Source organism: Cynara cardunculus, assembly GCF_001531365.2.
Source record: "Cynara cardunculus var. scolymus isolate 2C chromosome LG 15, CcrdV1, whole genome shotgun sequence".
NCBI lineage: Eukaryota > Viridiplantae > Streptophyta > Magnoliopsida > Asterales > Asteraceae > Cynara > Cynara cardunculus.
Window position 1 is genome coordinate 17,188,139 of NC_037542.1, and position 10,256 is coordinate 17,198,394.

At 35.3% G+C, this 10,256-nt stretch overlaps 2 protein-coding genes across 5 annotated transcripts; both read right to left on the reverse strand.

Annotated features, from left to right (window-relative positions):
• Window positions 1-1,228: 1,228 nt before the first annotated feature.
• LOC112528228 (AT-rich interactive domain-containing protein 2-like) lies at window positions 1,229-4,494 on the reverse strand. Its single transcript, XM_025139200.1, has 2 exons — window positions 3,299-4,494; window positions 1,229-2,391 (listed from the first exon to the last, which is right to left on the reverse strand). The coding sequence occupies exons 1-2, from the start codon at window positions 4,373-4,375 to the stop codon at window positions 1,519-1,521; spliced, it is 1,950 nt and encodes a 649-aa protein (XP_024994968.1). The 5' UTR covers window positions 4,376-4,494; the 3' UTR covers window positions 1,229-1,518.
• Window positions 4,495-5,840: 1,346 nt separating this feature from the next.
• Window positions 5,841-9,789, reverse strand: LOC112527614 (probable E3 ubiquitin-protein ligase RHB1A). Of its 4 annotated transcripts, XM_025138351.1 has the most exons (6): window positions 9,703-9,746; window positions 8,367-8,504; window positions 8,019-8,143; window positions 7,124-7,520; window positions 6,396-6,505; window positions 5,841-6,309 (listed from the first exon to the last, which is right to left on the reverse strand). In XM_025138351.1, the coding sequence occupies exons 3-6, from the start codon at window positions 8,082-8,084 to the stop codon at window positions 6,277-6,279; spliced, it is 606 nt and encodes a 201-aa protein (XP_024994119.1). In that variant the 5' UTR covers window positions 8,085-8,143; window positions 8,367-8,504; window positions 9,703-9,746; the 3' UTR covers window positions 5,841-6,276. The 4 variants fall into 4 exon arrangements, with proteins under 4 accessions (XP_024994119.1, XP_024994118.1, XP_024994120.1 ...); XM_025138350.1 differs by lacking the exon at window positions 8,367-8,504 and having other exon boundaries at window positions 9,703-9,789; XM_025138352.1 differs by lacking the exon at window positions 8,367-8,504 and having other exon boundaries at window positions 8,019-8,136; window positions 9,703-9,775.
• Between the last annotated feature and the right edge of the window lie 467 nt (window positions 9,790-10,256).

The following is a 10,256-nucleotide window of genomic DNA, read 5'->3' on the forward strand; positions in this document are numbered from 1 at the left end:
CTCTCTCTCTATATATATATATATATATATATATATATGGGCCCATTCAAAGAAGAACTGATTAGTTTGTTAAAATCGTGAGATCCAATGTGAACCGCTCGTTCAGATATTAAAGATATATTTAAAATAAGCTAAAAGAGTAATATAGTAATTCTATTTTTGACAACTAACAAAATATTTAATTAAATTTTTGAAAAGAAAATATTTAATTAAAATTAGTACCTAGTATATTAATTACCTAATATACATCGTATTTTAAAAACGATCGTGAATCAAAGTGTATCATAGTGATAATGTTCACAATGTTTCACATGTATCACAATGTATCTTCTTTATTTTATGAAATGTATCATAATGTTCATTTTTGTTATTTTCATTGATTTACAAATCGTATCACATTGTGCATCTTGTATGTATATCTGGGTATCACAGTGAATATCGTTTGTAGATATCACAGTGTGTATCTTGTATTCACAAAAGGTTTATCGGAATAAGGTTCGCCGAATAAGATTCGCTAGAGAGATGAGAAATGATATTTATAAAATCCCTAAAATGCCCTTAATTAATATTTTAAGTTAAAATTACCAAAAATATTAATTTCCTAATTTGACATTTGATTTGTGGTTGAGATTGGATCTCACGGTTATCACAAATAAAACAAGTCTCATTTGATTAGACTCATATACATATATCAAAATGGATCTTTTCAGTTTTATTGGATTTTGGGCCCTCATCCAAGAACCAATCGGTTGAAATTCTGAATCCGATCTTTTCGGTTTTAATGATCTATCGATTCTAATCGGATCGGATGAGCTTCTGCAAGACACATCTTTGACTAAATTTCAGCAAAGAAAGCCATGATCCGAAATGGGGGAACATTAATTCTTAAAAAGGTTCCATCATATAGGATTAGAGGGTGTTTGGGATTGCTTATAAAAACAACTTATTAACTTATTCCGATGTGACACCAGTAATAAGCACTTTTGAGTGTTTGGATAAACAACTTATACCGGTGTCAAACCGGTAATAAAGAGTTTTTAAAGAAGTTAAACCATTTTAACTTATAATAAGTTGATAATCACTTTTGTAGAAAAGCATAAGTTGTTTCAAATAACCAATCCCAAACACCCTAAGTGTACAAAGTATCTCAGTGCACATTCCCACAAAAACATCCCCAAATTTCAGCAAAGAAACCCATAACCACAGATTATAAGACACAGATTCTTAAAAAGATGTCATCTTTCAAACACAAAAGAAACCAGAAACGACTAGTCTCGTTTAACATACCTTAAAACAACTACAGAAAACAACCGATAACACCTATGACCACGGTCGTTTCATGGTATTCACAAAAGTACGATGCTACGGACTCCAAAATTGGTTAACAAAGTTGTTTTACTATACCTCTATCACTAGCATCGCAAAATATCCACACAAAACGGCCCTATGATCAAGATTCAACCTCAGCCACTGCGTATCCTGGATCATTTGGTAGATAATTTCGTACCCAAATCCCCATCAAGATTCAAGATCGTTGCACTGCATATTCTGGGAGCATTTGACAAAAGTGTGGATCTTTTCGTATCCAGACCTGTCTCCAACAGACCCCACCTCCTGTTCGTCATCATCACTGTCTATATTCTCAGGCATAATGCGGTTCTGGTAACTTCTTCGCCTAAGGACAAAGACATTGAAGTAATAACTCACCAATATGTCTTTTGTCTTGGAAGGAATTGACTCGGATGCTCTTCTCCAGAAATTGCTCATGATTTCATGTCTAGATTTGCTTCTATGTGTCAATTCTTGCCTTGCTTTGACTACCAAACTTTTGAATTTACTTTCCTCTTCTAGGCTCCAAGAAACCGAAGCTTCCTCCCCCATATGGTTGAATTTCCATTTATAGAAAAGGGGGCCGAGTGTGTGTTTGACTCTACTCCTGTTTTCAGCAATATGAAACCTCACACAATCCGCAGAGCCTGGAACGCTACACCTACATGAACTTTGTCTTCCTTTCCCGATCACTACAAGACCCTTTTCATGTTTTTGGTAATTGCCGTCTGGTGGGGGCCACATCCGAGTTCCTAGCCACTTAGGATCGCTCTCAGAGATGACACCTGTCCATTTGGGTACTTCAGCTCCTGTGGTGACACTAACTGTTTCTAGATCTTCAGAAATGCTATCTTCTATCTCCATAGACTCGAGGGTTTGCAGGGTCTTTTTGATGTCGGGCTTCTGACGTTTGTTTCTAGAGGATGAACAAGAAATGCAGCCTGGACAAGAGCATGATTTCACGGAACTGACCCTTTGGCTGCATCTTATTCTTTTGGAAGACAGATGAATCGGGACTTTATCGTCTTCATACATTGAAGGATGCATCATGTGTCTTTTCTTCTGCATTTTTCAAAAATTGTTTCATTAATTTATCAAATTACCATTCGAACACTACACAAATGATGTCTTTTGGAAAAAGAATCAAAACAGTAATTCTGTGGTGAGATTAGCAATAGTTTAGATTAAAAAATGCATCAAAATGCAACGAATTTGCTTTAATTCATGGTAAAAAAGAACTACAAATTTAGGGTATGCATCTTTGCTTCTGTCAAAGAACTATGCACGTAATTGTTTATAAGAAATCCGTTTTCTTTTGATATGGTTAATACAAGTTAAATAGCACATAAACCTTATATAAAGAGGTGCCAAAGAGATAAGGAAAAAACTTGTGCGAGACCTTGAAGCCGTACGAAACATACTAGGAAAGCGTAAGGGGCTGTTTGGTTGATTTTCCATTAAGTCATGTATGGATAAAGCTATCTGTGTAGAGTTATCTATCTTTATAGATTGGGAAGGTTTTTGTTTGGGAGGGTTTTTCATACATGGAAGGAGCTTGTTTTTTAACTGGGAGGGGCAAGTTGTGTATAGCTGACTGAATAAGCAGCGAGTCTCATTAAGCTGCTAACAAACAGGCCTTAAGTCATTGATCCACAAAAGGGTGAAAGAGTTGTTGGCTTTGCTATCAAGAAAATTGTAGAGCTCGCCGAATACAAACTTTCACCGTTATGATGATTGACAAATCAAGATTTGTGAAACCTTATAAGCATAACACACTTGATTTCTCAAAAGATGTTATGATTATGTCCAAAAGGATTAGAACTAAGATCATGCATAGCAACTATATCTAATTTAGTAATTTCAACCATCCCACATAAAAAAGTATGAAGAACAAAACATTCAAACAAAGATTTAAGCAGAAAGGGCATATTGGTATCATCATTTTTAAGCATGAGAATCGAATTTATACCTGCGAGCCATATACTTTGTTGACCGAATCAATATTTGGTTTTGTAAAAAGTCTCTCTTTTACCAACAAAACTTGCTTCCATACCTCATTGGTCTTATATTTCTTCCACTTTGAACTATTTGGTATGCTTCCGATCGAAACATCATGTGGATTTCTTGCAGCATTTGCTACCCATTTTAGCATTTTCAACAAGGATAAAGATTCCTCCTTTTTCCATTTCTGAGAACTAACTACCTTATCGACAGTAGTCTTGGCAAAAACCAAGGTACCATTCTCGTTATCACCTGTATCATTGCGTTCGTTATTGTCTGAATGAAAACTACGTACATTCGTAGGACATAACACAACTCTTTTGTCATTATCATCTTTCACTTCCTTAACGACAATTTCACGCGGTAACTCGATCATTTTGTGATTCAAATCACTAAGCTTTTCATCATTTTCATTGACATTATTGATTCTTGAAAACCTCATTTCAGTGTTAGCCATATCATGATCCAATTTTTCGGTTAATTCCAACGCACTTCTTTCGATCCCCACATCATCACTAGACTCTATAACAACACACTTCTCCTTAATGTTTTTGAATCCAACATTGGATAAAGAATTTTTACACCCCCTCAACTCGCGAAACAATGAATCTAACTTCTCAAGAACACCAAGCTCACCATTCTCCAATTTGGTATCTTTGAAACCTCCATGGCTTAACCACTGATCCAACTCTTTCAAATACTTGATATATATCACTTTCAAAGATCCCACATGTGTGATATCTAACCCACATTCCTCAGCAACAAATTCCCACAATTCATTCTTGGAAACCAACTCATAATCCCCTATCTTCCTCACCACCCAGAATAAAGTAAACAAATCAGCCTCCACCCCATCTCCAAGTTTAGGTGGAAACCCCTTTATTACATCCTTATTTACAGACACCCATTTCAAGAAATATGAAAGAACTTGATCAAACGAAGACCTCAAATCAGTCTTCATAAAGAACCCATCATTTCTACAAGCTTCAGGAACCTTAATCTTGCTCATATCTGATTCATTTTTCACTTCAGAAAAATGGTCCATGTTTTACATTCAAGATTCCTCCTCTCTTTTTCTTGTTGACACACAGAAAACACACAATGATTCAAATCTTTGGTCAACACTTGAGCAAAATCGGTCATCAAAATTGAATCTTGAATTGTTTCAGGCAACAAAACATGATGATACACCCATGAGCTCTGTGTAAGTTAAGATTTTACCTTTTGTACGACTTTTTGCACCCAGCCCTTCAGTTTTTTTCTTTTATCTCCTACAAAGAAGTCAACAAAAATCGAAAAGGGGAGTGATAAGCAAAAGGGGATTTATGAAATTAGGGGTTTGATCGATACATTTTGTGGGCAAAAGGATTAAAGAGTGTAGAGGGGGGATAGACAAGTGCCAGAACGAGAAAGAGCCATGTAAACATTCTTGGAAAAAATGAAAAAAAGGGATGTGAAATCTGTCAACAACACAATAAATTTGGGGATTTAATTTAGAAACTAACTAAAGATTTGCATTGATTAATTAAGTAGAATAGAGACTCACCGGGGCAACTCGGTTCATGGAGAATTGTGAAAAATAGATTTTCACTAGTAATTCGAGTCCAAGTGAAACTGTGAAACCAACCCTAAATCAGGGAGAAAGTATGCGAAGAGAGAGAATCATGGGTTTGTTTGTGTACAGACTACAGATTAGTGGTGATGTGGTGTGCACAAAACACCCCACGTTTATTCCTTTTTATAAAACCTAGTCCAAGGGTAATTCAGTCATTTACTATGTTTTATAACATTGTTTGAGTTGAAGGTATAAAAGTTGGCAAAAGAAGGAAATCCTGATTGGTTTTCCTTTTAAGTTTTATATGAATAAAATTGTAGGTATGAATTAATTTGTTTATATAGATCGGAGAAAATTTTGTTTGGCAAAGGGTTTTTTTTTTTAATAGATAGAGGGAATGTGTTTTTCAATTGGGAGGTGGTTCGGAAAAAATCTTGTTTTTCTACATAAAGTTTCTTCTTAAAAGTTGACTGAATAAGTCACTTTATATATCATTAAGTCACTACTAAACAATCATGTATAGTTAACCGAATAAGTTGTGAGTGACATTAAGCTCATTAAGTTGCTAACAGACGGACCTTAAGTTTGATTCATTTACATAAGAACACTGAAATTTAAATTGTTTGCCTTTAAAATCTAATATCATACATGATACAATACGTTTGTGCTATAAAGATACGAGGCTAGTGATTTGAGGGAGGATCAAATGATAACATGATCAAAATAAAAAAACATGATAACGGTCAAATTTCTGTGATTTTACAATCACATGCAATTATGGGACACAGTCAACACATGGGTGTACGGATGATGGGTCGCCAACAAAGGAGCATAGAACATGTGATTAGACCATTTTCTGTTTATTTAGTAATCATTCTCGTTTGATAAAAAAAACATAATGAAAGTATCATCAGAGTTTTCACGACAAACATTCACGCAATAGAAAAGTACTTTCATGTTCTCACCGAAATCCAAATCATTTGATGTATAACCATTTTTCGCGTCCTTTGTGATATATGTTGTCATACAAAAGACGACAACAATATACAAATTGAGATCCAACACATGAATCAATTCTGTCGAAGTTTCTATAATTAGCATAAAGGCCAAAGTCAAGACTCTAACTCTACAAAAAGAACACCATCTGTAACATCAATCATCATGACCCTCCACAACCTCCCATTTTTTAACTTCATCAATCACATATGAATACACCCACAACCCTACAAAGTTCACATATGAATACATTCACAATGTCAATTTCGAGAATCATGCATGCTGATGATCCTGAAGAACCCACACCAGAAGAACGTCAGATTTTGATTCCTATATGCTTCATCGTGCATTCGGCTTACTTCTTTCAAGTTCGTATTTCGTATTCGTATAACAGACTAGTCATCAAACGGGAACTCGACTTCCATTTCCTGGACCAAAGATAACCCGAAGTTAGTAGGAATGAAAACAATAATAACCCGAAATTAGTAAGAAGATAACCTGAAATTAGGCAAACCTGATCGCACACGGGGCAAGTATCACTTCTTTCCATCCATTCAAGAATGCATGACAGGTGAAAATGATGTTCACATTTGGTGATTATTTTTGGATTTTCTTCATCATATTCTGTAGAGTAGAAAAGGGTTAAGCGACTCCATCATCTCAAGCAATAGAATTGTTTCATTTATACTAGTGAAATGGAACAAAAAGTAAGCCTAACCACACAATGCTCGACACTGACTGGTCCTTTGGTTAAACGACCTTCCGACAAGTATTCTTATGACTTTTTGACAGGTTTGAGAATGTCACTGCTTCACAGAAGAATGACACTTCCCTACACAAGAATGCCTAAAAACCCGTCAGAAGGTCATGGGTTTAAAAAACGCTTGTCAATAGGTCATTTAGCTAAATAACCCCAAGGGCCTGTTTGTTAGTAGCTTAACGAGCTTAATGGGAGTCACAGCTTATTTGGTTAGCTATACATAATTGTATGGTAATGGATTAATGATATAGAAAAGGGCTTATTCAGTAAGCTTCTAAGGGGAAGCTTTATGTAGAAAGTCAAGTTTTTTCCAAACTTGTCCCTCCCAATTAAAAAATCAGGCTCCTTCCATCTATGAAAAAAATCTACCAAACAAAAATATTTTCAATCCATACAGACAAATTAATCCACATAGACAGCTTTATCCATACCTCTAACCTTAATGGATAAAACCAACCAAACAGCCCCCAAGACTCACTAACCTTCAAGACAGGTGGGACACTCCTCTGGAGCTACGAAAGGTGCACTTGACTTCTTGAGTTCGCCAGAATTCTCAAGCTCGGTATCAACTTCTTTTGGTGCAACAAGTTCAATTTTGGTTCCCTCTTCGCCATTGGATTTCATGGCTTCGTGAGCACCATTTTCCCCACTAATCTTTATTTCTCCGACAGGATCAGAATTATTTGCTTGCACATGTGCACCACACTTATTGGCAGAGCCTTCTCGACTGTTAAGTGGACTTTGAGGATTGCCAACATTTGCATCATACGGTAGAGGTGCAGGTGGGTACCTGTAAGTGTCTGGTATACTAGTATCCAGATTTGTATCAACTAAAAGCCCTGTAGGGAAAGGCTGTCGTTCCTCTGATACTGCTGGATACTACAAAAATGGAAAATTCAGTATGGAATTGGTTAAACTGAGAAAAAAATCTAAGCAGATGATTGAATGACACTCGTAATAGAAGAGACACAGAATAACAAATAAGGATGCCAAGTAGAGGAACTTCTCGTGGTTGAAAGCGCCATAAAAATACTTTAGGCATCTCGTTTTTCTTTTTTTATTCACATGCGAATATCAATGGAACTTACTTATAAGATCCCCAAGTTGAGTAGTTATGTGGATAACTAATGTCATATTATGCAGCATGCATTGAATTGTGCTAGGCGTCTCCTTTATTTATTCACATGTGAATATCAATGAAACTTGCTTATAAGATTCCCAAGTTGAGTATTGAATAACATATTATGCAGCATGCATTGAATTGTGCTATTAGGAAAAATGTCAAGCTTCAAATGGCACAAAAAAGCCATTAGTGTGGCAGCACCCAAAAAAATTGAATAGCAAGGACCGAGGTACAACATAAAAGAATTCACTAACATGATGCAATCGGGATTGCTCGTTCCATTCTACTCGGTTTGAAGAACAGCAGCAGCAGCCTCCCATTTTTTCTCACTTTTGTATTTTATAAAGCTATATACAATGGTCTCATCGCTTTCTGTTCTCTAGCAAAGGAAAACATGTATCATAAGCAGAAGTCGAGAAATCCCATGAAAGCAAAGGTCACATAGACAAAATTGCATGAAACAAGAAGAATGACCATGAAATCAACTATGATATCAAGATTCAAGAACAAAATAGCAAGCAGAATCAGAAAATTACTTGGCCTAAACCATCTTACAAACATATAACTGTATCAAAAGAGAAAAGAATGACATTGGCACCAACCCTCCCTTTGTGTTGTGAGTAGTGAGAGCGAACTTATTATATAGTCTTCGAATAGCATTGTGCAAAGATGTGTTGACTTGGGAGACATGACCTTCTGAAGATAGAGGATTAACCGTGCTGGTTGCTCCGAGGCTCGCCCTTTATTTTGCAAAAGAAAATATAACTATAATACTTTATAGGGTACCATCTTAAAAACCGCAAGGCCAAGCTATTTCAAATTCTTGAACAGTTGCAAGAAAAGAGGAAAAAGATCAAGTGAAAAGCAAGAGTACATAAAATCTAAATCAGCAAAGGTTCATGAAGAGTTGCATTACTTTAAGGCCTGTTTTTTAGCAGCATAATGAGCTTAATGAGACTTGGGGGTTATTTGGTTGGTTTCCCATAAGTTATGTATGCATAGATTGGGGAAAAAAATTGGAGGGTTTTTTATAGATGAAAGGAGCGTGTTTTTTCTTGGGAGGGAGAAGTTTGCAAAAAGTTGGTTTTCTGCATAAATCTCTATCTTAAAAGCTTACTGAATAAGCCACTTTTTATATCATTAATCCACTATCAAACAATCATGTATAGCTGACCGAACAAGCTATGTCTTGTTAAGCTTGTTAAGTTGTTAACAAACAAGCCCTTACAGTTTATTCATGACTGTTTGATAATGACTTAATGATATAGAAAGTGACTTATTCACTATGTTTCTAGGGGGAGCTTTCTCAACTTTATGCAGAAAATCAAGTTTTTTCCAAACTTGCTCATCCCAGTTAAAAAGAAACACCCTCTTTCCATCTATGAAAAAACCTTTCAAACAAAAATATTTCCAATCTATACAAACAGATTCCTACACAAATAATTTTATCTATACAGGATTAACGGAAAACTAACCAAACCAAGCTTAGTCCTCAAAGCATAACAAAGATCATGAAAGTGGAAACATAAAAAACAAAATTATATTATGCAGGAAAATTTCAAGATGAGGATTCAAACTGTTAAGCTATCAATTATCAAATCGACACCCGATTCGATTTATCATCTATTAGTTTCAGTTCAGTTAGCTTCACAAAACATGATCATTGGAATCGACAGAGGTCAACCACAATACATACCAACTCAATGCAAAATCGTAAACCCTTCACAATAATATACCATATAAACACAACCAATCATCAAAACCAAACACAAACCCTAAAATAAATTCAGTGCTGCAATCAAACAAAGCAACCACTAGCTCAAAATCAAATCATATCCTCTATTACACCATGAAACTTCAAAAACAAATCGAGGTCCCAAATTGAAGAACGTCAAAACACATAGAGTAAAAAACTTCATAAATCATATGGTTTCGTACCTTGAGAGATTGAATTGGGTTGTTTGGAGATTGAATGGAGGCGTGTAGTTTCGGTACAGCGAGAGAGACGAATGGTGGTGATCAACGACTTTTGTTGAATTTGAAAAAATAAAATTAAATACAAAAATCAGGGGGAAAAAATAATATTTTATTTGGGAGTTTTAGAGAGAGTAAGTTACGTTTTTAGTCCCTACGGATTCAAGATTTTACATTTCGTACTTTTAAAATAAATTAAAGGCTTCTAAAGTCATTTGATGTGTTTTTAGTATAATTTCATCGTTCTTAAAGGATATTTTTGTCTTTTTTACGATTTTAAAAGATTTTTTTCAATGTTTTTGATTAATTTCAAAATATTTTTTGGTTTTTTATTAAAAAATAATAATAAATAACTAAAAACCACAGGGATTAAAATCATAATTTACTCTTTAAAGAGTATAGATACGTGGATGCCCATCGTATGTGGTGGTGACACGTGTAAAATTCTCTCGATAGGAGAAAAATCAAAGCTAGGTTGGTGACGGACTTTTAACAAACTCAATATCCACGCGCTTCTG

Bases quoted from the DNA above. Each gene is read 5' to 3' on its own strand.
- LOC112528228 (XM_025139200.1), bottom strand. From the start codon at position 4,375: ATGGACCATTTTTCTGAAGTGAAAAATGAATCAGATATGAGCAAGATT. The intron at 2,392-3,298 runs GTATAAATTCGA...TGAAAAATGCAG, and splicing joins ACAAAGTATATGGCTCGCAG to AAGAAAAGACACATGATGCA.
- LOC112527614 (XM_025138350.1), bottom strand. From the start codon at position 8,084: ATGGGAGGCTGCTGCTGCTGTTCTTCAAACCGAGTAGAATGGAACGAG. The intron at 7,521-8,018 runs GTTAGTGAATTC...CCATTTTTGTAG, and splicing joins AGCAATCCCGATTGCATCAT to TATCCAGCAGTATCAGAGGA. The intron at 6,506-7,123 runs GTTAGTGAGTCT...TCTACTCTACAG, and splicing joins GTGTCCCACCTGTCTTGAAG to AATATGATGAAGAAAATCCA.